Source organism: Oryza glaberrima, chromosome 3 (genome assembly GCF_000147395.1).
Source record: "Oryza glaberrima chromosome 3, OglaRS2, whole genome shotgun sequence".
Taxonomy (NCBI): domain Eukaryota; kingdom Viridiplantae; phylum Streptophyta; class Magnoliopsida; order Poales; family Poaceae; genus Oryza; species Oryza glaberrima.
In genome coordinates, this window is record NC_068328.1 from 26,665,455 (window position 1) to 26,686,826 (window position 21,372).

The 21,372-nt window shown below is 41.8% G+C and overlaps 1 protein-coding gene and 1 long non-coding RNA gene across 3 annotated transcripts; one reads left to right on the top strand and one right to left on the bottom strand.

The window, feature by feature from the left end:
* Positions 1-3,367: 3,367 nt before the first annotated feature.
* On the bottom strand, positions 3,368-6,012 carry LOC127767842 (uncharacterized). Of its 2 annotated transcripts, XR_008016524.1 has the most exons (4): positions 5,528-6,012; positions 5,233-5,425; positions 4,498-5,111; positions 3,368-3,907 (listed from the first exon to the last, which is right to left on the bottom strand). It is a non-coding gene; the product is annotated as an uncharacterized LOC127767842 (long non-coding RNA). The 2 variants fall into 2 exon arrangements; XR_008016523.1 differs by lacking the exon at positions 3,368-3,907 and having other exon boundaries at positions 4,096-5,111.
* A 13,122-nt stretch (positions 6,013-19,134) lies between these two features.
* Positions 19,135-20,528, top strand: LOC127765074 (putrescine hydroxycinnamoyltransferase-like). The gene has a single exon (XM_052289877.1). The coding sequence runs from the start codon at positions 19,135-19,137 to the stop codon at positions 20,521-20,523; it is 1,389 nt and encodes a 462-aa protein (XP_052145837.1). The 3' UTR covers positions 20,524-20,528.
* The last annotated feature ends 844 nt before the right edge of the window (positions 20,529-21,372 follow it).

The window sequence follows — 21,372 nt, forward strand, 5'->3', positions numbered from 1 at the left end:
GGAGTATATAACCCAGCGAGACTAATGAGAAGGGCAACAAGAACCAAATTATTGTCTTAGTAGCTTAGAACCCTAGTTTTTTTCCGAGTCTTGCGGCGCCCAACAGATTGTGAGAGAGAGAGGGGAGAATTCCATTTTTTGGCTCTGAATTTTCTTGGGTTTGACAATCCGGCGCCCAGACGCCCACCTCCTCCGCTCGCAAGCGCCGTCGCCGCCGCAGCTCCCTTCTCCTCTACCGTGCTGCCACCGCCGCTCCCTCTCTGCGGTGTCAAATATGGCTCGGGGACCGTCTAATTCATCAATCTTGGCCCCCCTCCAGTTGAATCGGTCGCCTGGATGGAGTCAACAGGGCGCCGCCGCTGCCCTCTTCTCCTGTCCCTCTCCGCCTAGACGGAGTCAACAGGCCGCCGCCACTGCCATCTTCTCCTCTCCCTCTCCATGAGAGCCTCGCTCAGTGCCATGAGAAGGGAAGGGAGAGTGTCGGCTTGGCCAGGACCACGATGAAGACAGCTGCAGCTCCGCGACAATAGCTGCCTGGTCGTTCCTGTTCTCTTTTTTCCTTTTCGTTCTAGCTCAGTGCCATAGGGCCATGAGAAGGAAGTGGTTGGACCTTAGTTGTTGATGATTACAACCGTGATTTGCTTCTAATGTGTAAGCCTTGATTTAGTTACAGTGCCAGTCTTGATTTGCTTTTAATGTGTACGGCATTCTTCAGTTATAGTGTGTAGGTTGTTTGGAGAAATTTCCCTCTGCATGTACTTCAACACTGTCATGTGTGATCAAACTGTTTAGCTTGAAACAACACACGCTGCTACTCAAATTTCCCTATGCTGTGATTAATTGTTTCAGTTAGGAATTGCATATACAGCTTTGGAGGGCAAAACGATATTGTTGATAGGTTTATTTGTTCCCATTTGTGATGCAGGGCATATTTATGCGATTTGGGGCTTTCGTTCATTATATCAAGCTTAGGATACGTTTGACATGTATGTAATGATTCTCTTTGGTTGCCAAGGTAAAGTTCTTCTTGGGCTGATTCAGTTCATATTATGTACACAAGAAACATAATAGTGCAGATCCAACTCAAAGCCTTTTAGACCATACTATAAATGCCCTAAATGCCCTACTATTCTTTATTTATCAGTGCTTATAAGCTTCTCCAGATGCAGGTATCCCTCCCAGTGCATATGAAGTGGAACATATCTATGTAAGTTTTGTTTTGCCTCGATACGAATCAATTACTTTTTTTGAACATCATACGAAGTCATTGTAACCTATTTAGAACTGGAATTTTAACAAAGATTGTCCTATGCTGTAGCCATGGGACTTTTTTTTATTATACACCAGCTTGCACGAGGTGCATTAGTCTTTGTCGCCTAATTTGATTCCTCTTCTTAGCTAGAGGTATACTAAGAAATACTAGCTAGGTTCTCTCTGTACGAGCATTAATGCATTTTTGGGAAGTATGGTATCTCATCTGAGGTGTGTGAATTTAGGCAATAAAGAAAAACATATACTCATGTTGTAGTTTTTGTTTAGAATTGAAATAGTTATTGATAAGAGAAATATGCTTAACATGCTACATGCATAGTCATATTGCTAAAATGTGACATTTCATATTGAAGACTATATACTATTTAAGCAGCTACCTGTGTTCCAAAACTATCAAATATTTTATTTCAAATGGTCAGGTAGGCTTACAGTTATTGACAACCAGTTGGGGATAGTAGGATATTGGATGAGGTAGTTCTTATAGTGTAGGAACTACAATCCATTGACGTGTTTGGAACTTACTGACAATGATAGTGGACATACTGGTATTTGAATAATGTCCCATGTGTTTTATTGCTAATTTTTGTTTAAACAAATTGTTCATGATAGTTGGGAAGTACAGCTGGCCCAATGTGTTATGGGGAACAAAAGCAATTGTTAATTGTTGCTTTCTCATGAAAAGGATGTAATTAATTATCTGGAACCAATGTGGAATAGTTATTCTCCTTCAAGTTTTGTCTTAATATCCAACAGATGGATATAAAATTGAAACCACTTTCTATGCATGAAACACTTATTTTTCTTCTTTTTTAGGCCAGTTGATCTATGATGGGATTCTTTGACCAACGATGGAATGTTCGTTAGTGCCTTTTTTTCCAAGCTTATAAACCTGAAATGTGTCTGCATATTCTGGAAAAAGGATATTCAGATAATATCATTACTTTAAAATAATCTACATATTCTGAATTTAAATAGCAAGTGGACAATACAAACTTATAAATTATATGTTCCCTTTTATTCCTTGGCATGGAATGTGAATCAGCAACCACATGTTCCATCTGGTATGTTTTCCATCTATGATAATTTTTCTGCTGATTTGCTGCCCCCCCCCCCACCTTTTTACCCTATATTTGGATCATGCAGATAACTTTAAATAGCCATACCTCCATACCTCAGAGCAACTATATCATATCATGTTTCAAGTCTTTTGGCCACGATTAAGGTAAGTATATCATATCATGCTAAAAGTCTCTTGGCCATCACATCTAGGTAGTCTCCGTAAATTCGATTAATCATAGCAACTACAATTGTCAGATATACTAAATAAGTCTCTAAATGATGGATATAAAAAAAATATGCTTCAATAGGTGCACATGGGGTCTTTCTTTCTTTTTTTTTCCTTACAGTGATATTTCTGGAATTTGCTACTGACCCATCATCTTTCAAATTGAATCTCTGTTTTTACATATACTTCTATGAAGTTTGCATCATAGGTTGACTTGACATTATGATTTCATTAGTTATTTTTGCGCTTAGACAATCGAAATTGCAACATTTTGTTTCCACTTCATGCATGTAAAATCGAACTCTTGGACATAATGTTGGCCTATTGGACATAGCTCAGTAGTCACTGGCACTTTCCAAGTAAGCAGCAGTCATCTAAATTGCTGCACATACATTTGGTTATATACTGTTGTTTTTATTGCGCCGAAACACTAAAATATCCTTCACAATGCAGGTGCTATGTGAAAAGATCTCATTGTTTCGTGATGAAGATTTCTATATGAAAAATTTTCAGGTATGCGCCTTGCCTTCTAATGATTACCGACTCAACATTGATCTTTTTCTGTAATCTACATCACACTGGAAAGGCTTTTATACTATTGTGCATTGGTTGTACAAATTGTTCTCTGAACGAACTGATCAGAACAATTCACATTTGATCTTGAAAATATTAATAAAGTGTAAATGCAAGTATGCTCTTGGCGCAAACTTGACAACTGTAACCATTTTGGGCTGCTTTGAGTATGATGTTACCTTCAAATCCACACGCAGCGTAGCGCATGATTATTGCTAGTAATTAACAAAGATGCAGAGATCTCTCCACTGAGATGCTTCGATCAGCGCCGGGTTGCCATCAATGACAAGAAACCCATCCGGTATATGGATATGTTAGCACCGAGAATATACATGTTTAACTAGCTAGTTCAGGCACGTGTAGATCCATGCAGGGAAACTGCACAGAATTCAGACAAGCCGCGCATAGTGAAATTCAACATGAGGTAGGAAGAGGATCAGACGTTTTCAGGGGCAGCCATTATATCTCGGGTTGTAGCAGCGCCATTGCGTTTTCTTGCTGTTTCCGTGGATGCCATGGCAGGAGCCGGTCAAGAGCTGACCATCTACGTCCTGCCACCTGCGTCTGCACTGGCGCGCCACGGTGCTGTACGCCCGCGCCGCATGCTCGCCGTCACCCCTAGCTCTCTTGGTCGGCAGTGACTCTACTGCCTACGGGCCTGCGGCGGTGCAGCCGTGTGGTGCGCCATCGGGGGTGGGGGTACTCGCGTCGGGAGCGAGGTATGGCGCGCGCCAACCCTTGCCCAACCGAGTCCTCCGCCCCTGCACAGAAGGGCAGCTGCAAGAGATGAAAAAAGAAATGTAACAATGGTGTGCATGTGTTGGTATGGAAGAATTGGATGAATATCTGCCCAAAAAAAAGGGTGACCAAGTCAAAAAAGACATTCCAAAACACAAACACTGACTTCAGATAATAATAAAAAAGGGTGAAGAATAAAATAACCAATTCCCCCCCCCCCCCCCCTCCTAAAAAATAGCAAAATATCAAATATACGAGGTGTCCTTGTACAGGAAATTTATACTACGGAGTACATCTCCATACTGACATTTTTCAGGAAATAAATGATTTATTCTCATTTCACTGGTCCACAATGACATTTACAAAATGATATATCCTGATATCTATATACATCCATAAACCAAAATGGCATTACAAAATGATGTATATATTATATTTCCATTTTGACATTTGAAAAATGGTACTACATCCATTCACCTAGTGATGTTGTCCAAAATGACTACAAAATGATATATATCCTAGAATGTTTATTTATTTCAACAAAATACTACTACAATACTCCATCTGACTGATCTGCAAGCATACTATAAAATTAGTGGCCTTATTGCTTGTTTGTATACAATCTACACCTTAGACCTTCTCTGGTGCTTAACCTGTGGAAGCGGAAGTTTGTGCCCCTGCCAAGAAAGAACACATATCTGAATATAGGACTACGTAGAGCAGCAGTCTTCGAATTAGAACTGGCAACAATTAATTTGTCCAAGTAGTAGGAATGAAGAAACAAGAATTGCGAACAGAGGAGACGGCTAATCTAGATGATCAATAAAGAAGTGTTAAATTTTGTTTGCACTTAAAAACTAAGAGAACAATACAAGATAAATTAACCAAGATCATTCTGTCGTTCAGATGAGAAAAGGCTACATACATGTCCACTAAGCATGTGATTATTTTTTCAGGATTGTGAAGTCTTCGAATTAAGGATTGTGAAGTCTTCGAATTATGATGGCTATGCACAAGTGGACACAAAAATCACAAATCGGGACATGAACATAGACTCTTTAGCTAGAACATGGGAAAAAAAGGGTGCTAACAGCCTTAGAAGTCAGAAATGCAAAGTCTGTTTCAACTCATCTGGTGACAACAAAGCGATGCCACCTCTCTGTTCTTGAAAAGGCCAGAAGCCCAGAACTCAGAAGAAAAATAAGGATTAGAACCAAACAAAACACACTGTGGATGCTCAAGCCTGGAAAAAAAAAATTCAAAATGTTAGTGCATATGCAAGAACCAGGATTGGAACCGACAACAGTTACTTTGTTAATGAAGTGGGAACGAATAAACAAGTAGAGTGAACGGAGTGGACGTACGGCAGATGCAGATGCGAGGTACAGGATCGGCTGGGGATTGGACGGATGCAGGGAACAGAACACCTGCTTCCAATGGCGTTGCTCTGGCCAGGCCTCGTCCGACGAGGCACTACGCCGCCGGGCGGGGTTGCTTGCACGACCCGATCCCCTCACCAATCAAAGATAGTAAATCGGCGGAGCCAGAAATTTAAGCCTGTAGAATCAATTACTATAAGTGAGGCATTTCTCTAAATTATTTTGAATTTATACATGAAAATCGAGATTTATAGGATGGTTTTCAAAAAGCTGTGCTGACCCCACAGAAAAGGCCTGAATCCGCCGCCAAGTCAAGGCACCCCGAGTAGCCAGCAAGCAGAGAAGTGCAGAGCAATCAGAAGAAGCGGTAGGGCCAACGTACGCCGGCAAAGAGGGCAGCCAAGCTAGCACAGGAAAGTAGGAAACAACGCACACGAGCTGGACTTCGAGCTAGTCGCGGCCCGCCCCCGGCCCTTCCCCTCCGGCAACCAAGCCCCAGATGGGCGGCGCTCCGCCTTACCTTTTTCGCCGGGAGGGGGATAGCGGCGCCGCTCGCCGACGCGTCACCCGGCCTCGCGCGTGTGCATGTAGTGGTGCCACTGCCACGGCGTCGATCGGTGTCGAACCCTCCGTCATGGCAGCTTGCTATGTGTAGGGAGGCGGCGAGGCGCCGAGAGGCGTAGGCGACGGCGCGGGGCGCGTGCGTGGGGGCGGCGCCCATGCGAGAGTGCGAGGCGGCAGGGAGGGGGCCGGAGGGGCGGCCGGTGGGCTTGGTGAGGGGGATGGACGTTTTGCAAAAACAACCACGTATATTACATGTTTACGGCGCCACCCTTACGATCGGAATTTTGTCTTTTTCATTGTACTTCCCCATCTACTCTATTTCATCTTTGCTGGATAAGTAATTCTATTTATCACCTATTTAAACATGTTACTAGTTATTTCTCGTAAATAAACAATTTATTAATATTTATATTTCTCGATACCCATGTAGTCAATCTTGGGTTGAAGAATAGAAAGTCACGCATTAAATCCGAGAAAGTTATTAATAGAATAGGTTGTTAGATAGAAATATGCCTATCAAAATAAATTTTTCAGATGTGTTAATATGCTTATCAAAAGTAGATGGAGGGAGTATTTATTAAACAGAATTACTAACCTCATGCGGATAGAAATTGTATCCCCAAATCTTGCAGATTTTGGGCCACCGGATGAGTTTCGAGATTCGTACTCCAGGCCTTCTCCTCCTCGTCTTCTCCCGCGCCGGTGATACCCTAGACTTCGGTAGAGGACCCTACAGGTTAGGGTCCCGGGGTGGGGTAGGGGTGGGAGGGGGAGGGGGAGAGGGAAGGGGAGGAGTTCGCCAGCTTAGAGGGATGGCCGGGGGAGGCGGCAGCCCGGCGGTGGGCGGCGGATCGGGCGGGCGGCGAGGCGCCGACGGCAGTGCCGGGGCCACGGGGCTAGAGAAGGGCGGTGGGCCGGCGTCGGTGGCGGGGGCATCTCGCAGCCGACGGCTCGAGGAGGAAGGAGGGGGTAGGGGAGGGGGAAGGGGGAGGAGGCTGGCTAGGGTGGTCTCGCCGGTGCCGTTGACATCCTCCGGCCAACCGGCAAGGCGGGCGGCGGCGCGGTGGGACGGTGGCGGCGGGGGATCGGGCGGAGGAATAGCGATGGGAGGAGGGGTGCGGACGCGCGACGGGAGGGGAACGGGAGGAGGAGAGCTAGGGTTAATGCCTTTGCATGAATCTTAAAAGCACATTCAATGGTCCAAAATTTGAAAGACGGTGTCAGGGTTACGGGTAAGGTATACCCTCTACCCTTCGATATACGTCACGTATCGATATGGTATGTTCACGCGTATACGGACGCTTTCGGCATACGTTAAGGAAATTCATCACGGAGTTCACAGATGGAAGGAGTCCTACTCGGTCAGAACTGGGTCGTCATTATGTCGTGTTCAGTCCGGTCCCTCCGAGTCCTACTGGGAAATAGGTGACCTGCGATATAAAAGGGACCCCCGGGAGGACCTAAGGCATCGAATCTCAGAGCCAACATATCCACCACAGCCTACGAAGCCAGAGCTTATCGGAGCTAAGTCGCCGGGAGATCTAGTCGGATCAACTCGACTACGATCTTGTCGTTATCGTCGAGTTCCGCTATTCCCTTTGTAATCTGTGGTTTCCATCGTATAATCCCATATCAACTGGATTAGAGCTATTACCTACCAAGGAGCCTGAACCAGTATAATCTCTGTTTCCTGTTTGCTTGATGTCGTACTACGTAGATCCTCGTACCAGCGTGCCTCAATACCCTCTATATCTGGTCTACGGGTATCCCCCGTCGACAAACGGGATGTGAGATTTTCTATCAACAGATATATAGACAGTCCCTTTATTAAAGGAACGAGGGTTTGTTCGGAAAACACACCACGACACAATTGTCAGTACGAGGATTGTTTCACTACATTTTACAGAGGATCTTACCCAATTTTAGCAATACCAAAAATTTAGCAAGTTGGTAATATTATCAAAATTTTAGCATGATTTCTTATGTATATATCAAAATTTGGTAACAAACTAAACGTAGGCACATTCTTAGTAACTTTGCCAAAAAAAATGGTATGGTTGAAAATGACCTGCATGCAGGGTGCAGCTGAAAATTGCCCGTGGGGCAAAGCGAACACTATGGCCCGATTTAGATGGCAAAAATTTTTGTTTTTGATGTCACATCGGATATACGGACATACATTTGAAGTATTAAACGTTGTCTAATAACAAAACAAATTACAGATTCCGCCTGAAAACTGCGAGACGAATTTATAAAGCCTAATTAATCCATCATTAGAAAATGTTTACTGTAGCACCACATTGTCAAATCATGGTGCAATTAGGCTTAAAATATTTGTCTCGCAATTTACACGTAAACGGTGTAATTGTTTTTTTCCATATTTAATACTATATGCATGTATCCAAATATTCGATGTGATGGGTAAAAAAAGTTTTTGTTTTGGGAAAACATTGTCAAAACAGGGCACGTTATTTTGCATCCACCCACCTGGTATGCCACGCAAATGTACATTAGAGATGAAAACGGATAAAATACGATCGGAAACTAGCTCTATCATATTTGTTTTTATATTTTTTTTCTCGGAATCAAATTCGGAATCGGAAACCCAGATACGAAAACGGAATCGAATATTATCGAATATAGATATGGAGCGAATTCGAATCGAAACGAATACGGTAACAAATAATTATCGAAATATCAAGTCCCCTCAAAGTAAGCTTCTTAAATCGAGGAAGAGATGTAGTCATTAATTTTCAAAAACAAAACATCAACATTTTCAAATTTTATCTCTATTTGTAAGGGCAAGGGGGAGACAGAAAATGTTGTGTTTACTTTCATATTCGTTTTCATTTCTAACAAAAAAAATCCGAATTCATTTCCGTAGTCGAAAATTTTTAGATATATCCGACCGAAACTATCCGAATCCGAAAAAAGGTCCGGTCGGACAAAAACTATCCGAATCACTTTCAACCCTACTGTACAAGGAGGCAAAGGCATCCAAATATTACTCTTCATCCTAAAAATAAGTGCATCCATGGGTATCCGTGTTCAACGTTTGACCATCCATCTTATTAGAAAAATTTATAAAAAAATTAGTCACACATAAAGTACTATTTATATTTTATTATTTAATAACAATAAAAATATTGATCATAAAAGAATTTTAAATAAAACGAACAGTCAAACGTTAGATATAAACCATATAAGACTAAACTTATTTTGAGATTATTTTGGGACGGAGGTAGTGATATCAGTCTTGCGAGATAACAAATTAAATTAAAAAAAGGAAAACGGTGGGGAAGGAGTGTTATGATCTGATCATTAGCCATTACTATGCGAGGTGCAAAAGACGCAATGATGATACTCGTCTCACACTTTGGGTCTCAACTCAACTCTGGAGCACGCTGAGTGATTCCTCGATACCAAAGACCCAAACGCAACAGGAAATAAAAGCCCGGCAAAAAGGGGGCAAAAACGGAGTCGACGAGTGTCCAGCAATTCCAACCGTGAGACACACCAAGATAGTGATGCACGGGAACGAGAATGGGTTTTAGCGTGGTGAATCGTGTCCGGAGAGACGATGCATCCTCCAGTTTGGGCCCTGTGAAGTGGGCCCAAAGCTACCCGTAGATCGATTTGCGCTGAGAGCTTGGGAGCCATGGCAGCCCAGCCCAGCCCGATGTACCAGCAGCCCATCAAACGAATTCTGTTTTTTTCTTCCCTTGACAATTCTCCAACTAGGCGTTGTTGACTTTTTAACCACCATTCGTCTTATTAAAAAAATATATAATTATTATTTATTTTATTGTGACTTGATTTATCATCCAATATTCTTTAAGTATAATATAAATATTTTTATATTTGCACAAAAATTTTAAATAAAACGAATGGTCAAACGTTGATTAAAAAAGGCAACGGCGTCATACATTAGAATACGAAGGAAGTATTATAAAACTCCAATTATGCGTGTGTTAACTTGACAATACATCACCTGAACTCCTGAAGAATTGACCATGAATTCTATCAACCGTTTAACTTTTGCAACACCAAAAGGCAGGTAATTAAACGATCTATTGGGAGTATTACCAATATTATTATCAATAGAAACAAAATAAGCTACTGTATTGATTTATAAATTCTACTAATAATAAAATAACTAATCTCCTTGATTCTATTACCAATAGTTCGTGTAGTAAAAATTGATATGATTCATTGGATGATTACCAATTAAGACCATCATAAAATTTATCTCGCCGAAATAGTGGCCGTGTTTAGTTCACCCCCTAACTACCCAAAACTTCCAAATTTTCATCACATCACATCACATCCAAAACTTTCCTACACACATAAACTTTTAACTTTTTTTAAAACTTTTAACTTTTTTCAGGAACTAAACACAACCTAAGAATAATATACGGTAAGGATTTATATCACTATATCTGCAACAGGTCTGACTTGACTTGAAGATCCAAATGATGCAATTGTTGTCATGTTGTAGTCCAACAACTTTTGAACCGTGGAATTTTACTAACTCGTTATCATTTCCAAACTTCTGACTCTGTAGTACGGAGTATATATTAGGCCAATGGAAAAGACCGCACTTTTCTAAACCAAAAGTCATATTAGGCCACTGAAATCAAATGTAGTACTCCTCTGAAATCGCCTGCACAGCTACACTAGAATCTCTAAGCTCTCCAACAGCGTTTATTTTCAGTTTTGACCTGGAAACGACTCTGTGCCAGCATGTGTAACACGCTGCGGCAAAAATATTGAAATGTGTTTCAATTCAGTAACTCAAAATGAATAGTAATCCGAAATTTCTTTGTTCTTTAAGGGCCCTTTCGGAAGCAAGAATTTTAACACGAATTCAATTCACATATTTTCTTTTCAAAAAAAAAGCTTTGTTCCAAAGAATATATAAATTAATTGACGTTACTAAATAACCATAGGCAATTTTATACGGCATAAACTATCCAGTTTTTGGCAAGACAATATATTAGCTGTTTCACTCTCAAGGTGAAGGTCAGCTCCTTCATGGTAATATAAATAGGAGCTAGTTAGGTGACACCGTAAATCATGGACCACCCTAGAACTTGACACAATATAATTACTGATTAACATCATAAATATTTGTATATGAATTATCTTTTTTATTTGGCTCCTTATATCTGGATAAACCACATTTTGCTCTAAATTCTAGTGACGCCAGTGGTGATACATCATCTTATACATTGGATCAAAAGAAGATAAATAGCCAATATGCTCAATTTGGCGACAATTATATGTGGATAATTGTTTGTCTTCCTTTCCGTTTGACCTCGTAGAGCTTTGAGCTTAGCTTTTCATGTGCAAAAACTTCACTAAAAGAAACAGTTTGGTAGTGTGACGACTGACAAAACAGCAGATAGATCAGTTTGAGATCGACTGGCCTCATCACACCGATCTTACCTACCAGCTAAACTGCATGCATTCTTTTCACGCCATAGCCAAGAACCCAAGACAGCTACAGCACGCAGCAATGTCAAACGGTTGATTTGTGCCAAAATGTGGTTGAAATTTTGGAAGAAATCGAGAACTCGATATGTTTCCAAAGTGGATGGAATCTCGCCAAAATTTTGGCAGTGAACCGAATAGTAGTCAAGTCCAGTCAACACTATCGTGTAATTAGCAACCAAAATCCGGCAAACTTAGGCTTGGAACCACAGCAATCTATCAACTTCTTGCCACACTTTTCATCTGATCATTTTAGCACACGATTTATGCATTTATCCTCACTCTGATATGATCAGTTTCTTAATATCAGCTTTTCGCAAATTTAGAATAATTAGCACAAGCCAGGCCCAATGTTTGACTTGCTTACTGATACATATACTGCTGCTCATGAAAAAAAAAATCAAAAACCCATTTCGCCAAAAGTTTGTGTTATCATCAATTTTGAAAATTTTTCAACCCCAGATTACACGACGTATCAATCATTCGAGTCCAGGATTGTATTCATCAGTGTCTGACAACAACATTGCTGTTGACTTCTCCCTTCTTTAGTTTATCTCCTCTATGTTTCGATGAAATTTTCGTGAGGGTTCAACCAAGGAATTTGCTTTTTTGACTTTTGGATACGATGTTATCCGTAATATGACAAGTGAATTTTTTTTAGTGATGGAATCTAAAGAGATGATGCGATCACACAGGACAGCAACGCGTCAACCTCCTGCAAAATTGCTGCTGCTTATCACTCCGTTAAATATAAAAAACAAAGGGTTTCAACGGTTTGGTGAACTGTGGAAAAGGATGAACAAGTGGCTATCCATTTCTGTGTCTCGCCCAATTGGCATTGTATTATGATTCTATACACTTTTTGCCAAATCATGTCTAATCCTGTCGAGGCTGGGAGATCAATGTCTTGACAAAATTAATTACAATTCATTTCACATTCAACTTATACCATATGAAGCAAGAATATTTTTAGATTAATAATCCTTTTGCACTTTAGTTTTTCGTAAGAAAACAGTAGCTCAGTTTTTGAGCATGTACAGTAGTTTGCCATGACAACCTGCACAGCATCTTGTGTGCTAATAATCCTTTTTCACTTGCTACTTGCTATGGATAAATATGACTTATTGAAGTTCTTATGTTATTCAAAATATGTAAAACGTGTCCTTGTTTTGTTAAAAGGAGCATTTAACAGTGTTTGAGCATACTAATTATAAAATTAACACATGCACACGCACAACAACAACGACAATTTGGCCATCCTGGACCTTTCATGTGTTATATATTGTGATTTTGAAGGTTAAAGGCTGTGTTCGCTGCTGGGGAGTTTGGTCTACGTACAAAAAACGGAGCGGTCCATTAACAGATGATCAATTAAGTATTATCTATTTTTTTTAAAAAAGGATCAATATAATTTTTTAAGCAACTTTCGTTTAGAAACTTTTTGAAAAAAACGAACCGTTTAGCAGTTTGAAAGGCGTGCGCGTAAAAAAAGAGAGGGTGTGAGTTAGGAAAGGGGGATTCCGAACACACCCTAAGTAAGGTTAAAAAAACAACATAGTAAAAAGGCTGCGTTCATTTGTATGGGTTCCCAACTCCCCCTGTCGTTTTTCGGGTGCACACTTTTTAAACCGCTAAATGGTGTGTTTTTTGAAAAAAAAAATTCTATAGGAAAGTTGTTTAAAGAAACACATTAATCCATTTTTCAAGTTAATTTTAGCTAATACTTAATTAACATGTGCTAATGTGCTTCTCCGTTTCTATGTCGAAAGGGAAGGTTCCCAGCCAGCACTAATGAACACAGCCATAAGATATATCTTGAATCTAGCCAACAAATGATAGGTGCAAGAAATGGTAAGAAATCTATGTATGGAGAGAGGGGTCTTGGGGTTTGAATCCATATGCCGCGCGCATATTGCGCCTGAGTTGTGAAACTGAAAATTACATGCATTTTCGTAAGCGGTCTTAGGCTATGTTTGGCACACCCTTTTCCCAACCCCTCTCCCCCGTTTTTCACGCGCACGCTTTTCAAACTGCTAAACGGTGCGTTTTTTGCAAAAAGTTTCTATACGAAAAATGCTTAAAAAAATCAAATTAATCTATTTTTGAAAAAAAAGCTAATACTTAATTAATCATGCGCTAATTGATTGCTATGTTTTTTGTGCGTACTATTCCTGTTGGGAACCAGGAATGGCGAAACAGAGCCTTAATGTACTTGTTCGCATGTGAAATCCATTTTCATACTATTAAAGTGGTCTGCTTGTAAAAATCCAACCCTATCTGTTTTGTTAGAGGCGGCTAGGAAAACCGCCTCTACGAATCAATTTTGCCCGTCCATAATTTTTTTTGTTCGTGTGCTAAGTATGTTATCCCTTTTTATTTAAAAGTGGGGAAAAATCAGAAAACCTAATTCTTCCCTAAGTTTACTTTCATGATCTTTTTGAGATATTTCGTCCTTCATATTTGATTTAATCGGTAGTAGTTGGGCCTGGACCATCAGTTAATTTGATAAAACGCACAGATAATATAATTAATTGAGCACATAATCCTACCAATATTCAGAATCAGACACTCCGTTTCTAGGTCTGCGAACGTATACGGCATCAATAATTAGGGATGATCTATCGCGGCATCAACTAGGGAAGATCTATCGCGGCTGTATACTCCACAGCTGGTATCATCACATATACTGTACTACATTGAGGTGTCAACTGGTCGAGGAGTTAAATGGAATATTGATGACCATTATTATATATATGATAATTAGTATTCTTTATGAAGTACTGATCTGTTCTCCGTAGTCTCAAATATTTCGGGGTCCACCTTCTCTCCTTTTGTTATAAGTTAGTATAGAGTAAGAACTTAGGTGACACACCGCTACAAGTTTAAGAACCACCCATACACTATACTCTAAGTTATAACATCACCATTCTCACCTCCAATCGTCAGATATAAACGTCGTTAATTAGAGCTTGGTATGTCAAAGGTCTAACCAAACATCAAAGCTAAGAGATGCATATATATAGTATTAATGATGTAATGATATATTCGTATTTTTACATCATATTAATTTATTTGAGACTGGATTAAAAACAAGATATTTTATCTTACTATATAAAGTTGATGCCCACCGACTTCTAAACCTTGAATATGTAAATGTAACACATTATCACATACTAACAATTATTATCTAGAGTATTTTAAAAATCATGCAAACATTATATATCATTATAATTTTGTTGTGTCTTTTACAACTCAAGATGCCAGCAATATTAAATCATTATTTTCACATCATTTTCACATTATTTAAACATATACATCTATCAATCACATATCCAGCAGAAAAGCACGAGATATTAATTAGTTTAAGAGAAGAATAAGTACTTATTTATTTTATAGATGCAATAATTAAGCGCGAGTCAACTGCTGGGGGGCAGGGGAACTGGGGAAGGGGTCGGGTTGCCAGTATAATGGCAGTCCCCACGCTGCCCCTCCGGCCTCCGCCGCGCCGGTGCCCAACCTCCGCTAGCGTTGCACCTCCGCCCCACTGCCGAGGCCACTGTCGTCGTCGTCGGGGGCGCCGTCGTCGAGGTCGTCGTCGGGGGCGCCGTCGTCGAGGTCGTCAACCACCGCCTCCCACCTCGTCCGCCTCCTACCTCCCCGCGCCACCTCCCGCTGCTTCCCGGCCGCCTCCCCACGCCGCCTTCCGCCTCCTAGCGCCGCCTCCCGCCTCCCAGCGCCATCGCACCACCGCGCCATGCGTCGGCTGCCTCGACGGGAAGGAAGGGGAGAAGAAGAAAAGAGAAAGAAGGGGAGGAAGAGAGGAAGAAGAGGGGAGAGGAGCTGACATGTGGGTCCGATTTTATTTGGAGAGGTTTAATAGAGAGTCTGTTGGAGTGAGTATCTAGTTTGACTAGCTAAATCAGATGGAGAGTTGGCTATATGGGTGTTTGGAGAGTTTGATTTGGAGAGGCTGTTGGAGATGCTCTAACGGAGGTAAAGATTGGTTCAAGATTGATCATTGTGAAACTTTGGCATCAAAAGCTAACCCAAACTATCTATTTTGTTTGACTATTCTTGTTCCATATAATCTAAAAAATACCAGTAGAGGTTATCGCTAATTAATTTCTAATTGAGGTGATATATCTTTTATCCCAAACCTCTAACTATTCTCTATTTAGATTAGCCAGAATATATAAGCTGGCTTTTCCATAGTGCGAAAACTCATTAAGCATATCCATCAGTCTAATTCATATGCAAAATCTGTACCGTCATCTTCAAACTGATTCTTCAGTGATCGAATTGGTTTCAAAAAATGTGCACCATGAGCCTTTTGCTTAACCTGCACCAAAAGCGATGTGGTGAAAACTTTACACAGTTTAAGCAAATGATTGTCCTATCTATGCACACATAAATCATGAATGAACAACAATCCCAGTTCCTAAAATTAGGTAGGAATAAATTTCTTCAAGAGTAAATTTCACTTAACCCAAAGCATTGTGGTCTAGGTTGCACAAAATTAACCACGGGGCTTTTGACACGTGTCACTTAACCCCGAGTATTATCGCTATAAAGTTTTAGAAAACACACTATTGATCATTTTGACTTTGATCTGCTAAGCTTTTAAGTTCAACAATCACATTTTAAATTTATGAGTTTTTCATCCACCATATAAATGTTACAGTGTGCAAGTAACGTTTTTTAAAATTTTAATATAGGAGTATGTAAAAATGGTTAACAGTTTGTTTTTATGAAATTTTAGTACCATTATACTTAGGGTTATGTGTTAAATTTCGGTGATTTTGTGCAACTTAGACTGTAATATGTGAAGTTTTATTGATTTTACTATTTCTTCAAACATACTATAATATTTCCTCCATCTCATAATAAGTTCGTTTTTTACTCATCTCATTTGTCCTAAAATAAATTCATTTTTGAGTAATCATTGTATCGAAATTTTTGAAATAGAAAATACTCCCTCCGGTTCCATAATTCTTCACGTTTTAGACAAATGGCATGGTTTCTAAAATATATCTTTTGAATTTATTTTCTATTATAATAAATATAATATTTTATATATGTTGTTCTAGTTTCTTTAAACTAGATAGTTTTAAAGTTGTTAATAATTAAAATTATAAAAGTTTGACCTTAATTCTGTCCAAGACGTTAAGAATTGTGGAACCGGAGAAGTAATTATTTTCAAAGCTGCTAAAGTGTGTAATAATTGGGTTGGGATTTGTATAAAGTAGGGTTTTTTTTCTGTGCAGGATGGGTTAAAAATGAAAAAAAAGTTGGACAAAGGGAGAACATATCCGATCTTCACGAGGAGTTGAAAAGTTTAATCATGTGATAGTCATACGTGGCGTAAACAATATATGTTCATAATATTAAATGTTCGGATCCACTACAGGTTTAAAGCGTGTGCGGTGTGCATACATATATGCATGTGCAACCCACGCGCACGCATGTACCAAGTATTCTTAGCAGAACATATGACACATTTGATCCTCGATACGCAGTATTAATATAGTAGGATGCGTTTAGGATAAAGTTTGATTAAACTTTGACAGTCATTAACTTCTCCAATGCTTACTCTGAAAATCGATGTGTAACTTTTTAAAGTGTCATGTTCAAAAAAAAAACTTTTTAAAGTGTTGCCATTTTATTATTATGTTTTTGAAGAAAGGGCGGGCTATTGATAGAGTAGGCAGGGGCGGAGCTTGGTAGGAGAGAGGGGTGCCCAAAAATTTGGTTAAGAAATTTTTTTAAGTATATTTATTTTCATCATATATGCACCCCTCAATCTAAACTCAAACACTCATATCAGTTTAAATTTGGTCTAAAATAGAATAAATTAAGCGAGTAGCACCCCTCTCCATTTCATTCTGGCTCTAGGCTTGAGTAGAAGTTACAGACAAGAGCAATTTTACGGTCCCTAAGGTATCATGAGATACCACTTTTTCTATTATAATTTTATACCTCTTAGTACTTAGGTACTATAATGTACCAAATTTTTCGCTAAATTTTTTTTACCTCCCCAAGGACTATAAGATTGCTCTCCAGACAAACTAGGTATGTACGTGCATCGATACATGCATGGCATGGAGGCAAGGACCCGTGCCTGCAAAAGACTGCTAGTTAGGAATAATTAACTTTTCGCAACTCTTACAAGTGATGATAACAGATTTGCCACTGGACCCACATGCCATACACACATGAGGGTCCACATGTCATAGATAGCGAGTGGTAAATCTGTTATCATCACATTTTAAGAGTGGCACATAGTTAAATGCCCCGCTAAGTTATTCCTCCCAAATTAAGGGGAAAAAACCCGTAGATTAGTGGCCTCCGTTTTTTTTTCAGAATTGCAAGTAATTAACATGGTTTTTTTTCATTTATTTTAGTGAAGGCTTAAAAGATAAATATTTTTTTTCTTTGGGTACCCTCTCGGTGAGATGGCGACCTTGTGAAGTGACGAACTTGTGTTTGATTTTCGCAGTTGCATTTGTATCTAACGGCCGGCATTGTGGAAGTGAGGATGAGATTGATCAATGCAACCTACTCCTATCACTCGACACAAAGGATTAGGATGTATGGTGGATTTAGAACTACTGGAGCCGGCGCTATTGTGGAGCCTAGTGACAAAGATCTTTCGTATTCCGCAATTTTACAAGTTTTCCAGATTCAATAATAAAGCATTCCAACAAACAGAATCCATGCTCATCCATCCGGCCAGGAGCAATGACAAAGCCTCCGACACCGCTAAATCTAATCGGCTAATAGCGTTTCTCCATGAGTTAGGGCATTATTGGTTCCATGGGCTAAACATTAGCCCCCACCTTTTAGCTCTAAATTAGCCCCCAAGGATCCAAACAGATGGGCTAATTTTTGGCTAAAGTGAATTAGCCCCCCTCAAAACATTAGTCCCTCCAATGGGTGCTAATGGGGCTAATTTTATGTGGGGACCATCAAAAAGCAGCTCTCTCTCCCTCCTTCTCTCTCCTCTCTTTCTACTCTCTCTCTCCACCTTTTAGCCTTGAATTAGCTCATGAATCCAAATATACCACTCTAGGCTAATGTTTAGTCTACCAATTCATGACTAAACATTAGCTCTCAAAATTAGCCCTGGGCTAATCTTTCAAACAGAGCCTTAATGGCTAATGCCTAATAGTGGTACATGCTCTGATCACTTAGATCCCATTGGTTAACCTAATAAGTAAAAGCAAAAGCCAAAATTTAAACTTTTAAATGTGATTTCTAAGTTGGAGTAAAAAGGCAGAATCTGAACATTTAAACTTGATTTTTTAAGTTGATTTTAAGACATTTTAAACATAATTTTTTAGCAGTAGATTTTAAGTCACTATGAGTAAATATTTAAAAGGTTTACCAACCGATGAGGCTCTCGATATACAGCAGGTAGGTAAGGTTTCGCTGAAATGGCTAATCAGCTGAGTTTTTAACTCATTAACATATTCCCTTGCATTTTGTAGTTTGTGTTACTCGGATGATCTCGGATTTTCCCCTTTTGTCTCTAGCCGGATGGCCATTAGCTGACTTGACCAGAAATCGGCCATGTCATGATCACATAATTAAGTACTAATTAACCCACATACCAACCTATGGAATTCCCAGTGCAGCAAGACCGGTCGTTCAAGGCCTTCAAGCCCAGATCCAACCTCAAAAATCTCTCCTGCTTGACTTACCACTTCTCACTTCATTTCACGTAAATCCATCATCAAATTTTGCACTATATATATGCTTGATTTGTGCCACATTTGGCAAACAAAACCAACCAAAAGCAAAAGAAGATACTAGCTACGTGCATGCAACAACATGAAGGTTAAAGTCGAGAGCTCGAGGATTGTCAAGCCGTTGTACGACGCGGCGGCGCCGGCGCCGGAGTGGATGCCGCTGAGCGTGTTCGACACGGCGACGTACGACGAGAGCATCGCCATCATCTACGCGTTCCGGCCGCCGAACCCGCCCAGCGCGGCGATGGAGCTCGGCCTGGCGCGGACGCTGGCGGTGTACCGGGAGTGGGCGGGGCGGCTCGGCGTCGGGCCCGACGGGCGGCGGTCGGTGCTGCTCAGCGACGCCGGCGCGCGGCTCGTCGAGGCCGCCGTGGAAGCGCCGCTCGCCGCGGCGGCGCCGTTCGTCATCAGCAGGCGGCCGTCGCCGGAGGTGAAGCGACTGCACCCGAGCGTCGACGGCGCCCCCGCGGAGGAGGAGCTGCTGCGGGTGCAGGTGACGCGGTTCTCGTGCGGGTCCATGGTGCTCGGCGTCGCGGCGCACCACCGCGTCGCCGACGGGCAGGCCACGGCGGGCTTCCTGGTGGCGTGGGGGCTCGCCACGCGCCGCGGCGGGCGGCTGCCCGCCGTGGGCGTCCCCGTCCGCGACCGCGCCACCCGGTTCGTGCCGCGGGACCCGCCGCTCGTCGAGTTCCCGCACCGCGAGACGGAGTACAAGGCGCCGGCGCCGCCGGCCAAGATCAAGAGCGGCGCCGCCGGCGAGGACGACGACGACGACGAGCTCGGCGCGGCGCCGGCGCACGACAAGATCAAGATGCACAAGGTGCACTACACCAAGGACTTCGTGGCGCGGCTCAAGTCCCGTGCCTCGTCGGGGCTCCCGCCGTCGCGGCGCGGGCGTGGTTACACCACCTTCGAGAGCCTCGTCGCCCACCTCTGGCGCGCGGTGACCGCGGCGCGCGGCCTCGGCGCCGCCGCCACCACCACCAGGGTCCGCATCGCCGTCAACGGCCGCGGCCGCATGCGCCCGCCGGTCCCGCGCGACTACTTCGGCAACCTCGTGCTCTGGGCGTTCCCGCGCTGCGACGCCGGCGAGCTCGTCGCCCGCCCGGCGCACCACGCCGCGGAGCTCATCCACCGCGCCGTGGCCGGGATCGACGACGCCTACTTCCGCTCGTTCGTCGACTTCGCCTCCTCCGGCGCCGTCGAGGCGGAGGGCCTCGTCCCCAGCGCCGACGCCGGCGAGGTGGTGGTGTGCCCGGACATGGAGGTGGACAGCTGGCTGGGCATGAGCTTCTACGACCTCGACTTCGGCGGCGGCTGCCCCCTGTACTTCATGCCGTCCTACCTCGCCATGGAAGGCACCATCTTCCTCGTCCCCTCCTTCCTCGGCGACGGCAGCATCGACGTCTACGTGCCACTCTTCGAGAACCATCTAGAAGAGTTCAAGAAGATTTGCTACAACATCGCCTAGCTTTACTAGCTATACTAGTTACTAGCTATACTTGCCAGTGAAAAGTTAATCACAAAATAATACCGCTTAATATATAAAGGTATAATTAATAATGATAAGGCTAATAATACAGCCAACTGCTTACTGTATAGATCTTTATAGTTTATCTCTTAGCTTACTTAGATAGTGGTTAGCTCTTCACTATAATTATATGGTCCACATGTCAGTCTCACGGATTTTTTTAATTCATGTATCTAAACCGGTTCTAAACTTACAACTTATTTCTCTTCTCTCTCCTCTTGTCTCTCATCCACCTCTGTTTCTTATAGCTCTAGCTCTAAACATCAAACTTTATTAACAATGACAGCACAAGTATATAAGTATCTAAGAGATCCTACTAGCTAGCTACCCGTGTGTCACTTTGTGTAGTAGCTTAATTAATTAGCAAGAAATGATTCACCACGTACATATTACTGTTGTGCTTAATATTACTTAATTGTTGTTTGGTATTTTGCATGCATGCATACAAGAGTCACGAGAGTGAGAGTTGGACTGCTAGCTTGAATCAGCTTGAGTGAGTTTTTGGATTAGGTAGGTAGGGCCAATTCCATATGATTATACTAGGTTTTGTGTGATAAAGTAAGAAAAAAATATGTCGTACTCGATCACGCAGGGTCAACTTTTGTGTGTGTAGATAGAGACTACCAATTAACTATGCGCAATAAGAAAACTCAAGCTTGTCATTATATATAAACATGTACAAGAGATAATGTTAGGTAGCTATATACTCCATAATAACTGATTTATTAGAGAGGCGGCTACGTTACACCTAATTAATCCTGCTTCGTCATGTGCCACCGCCCTCTGTTT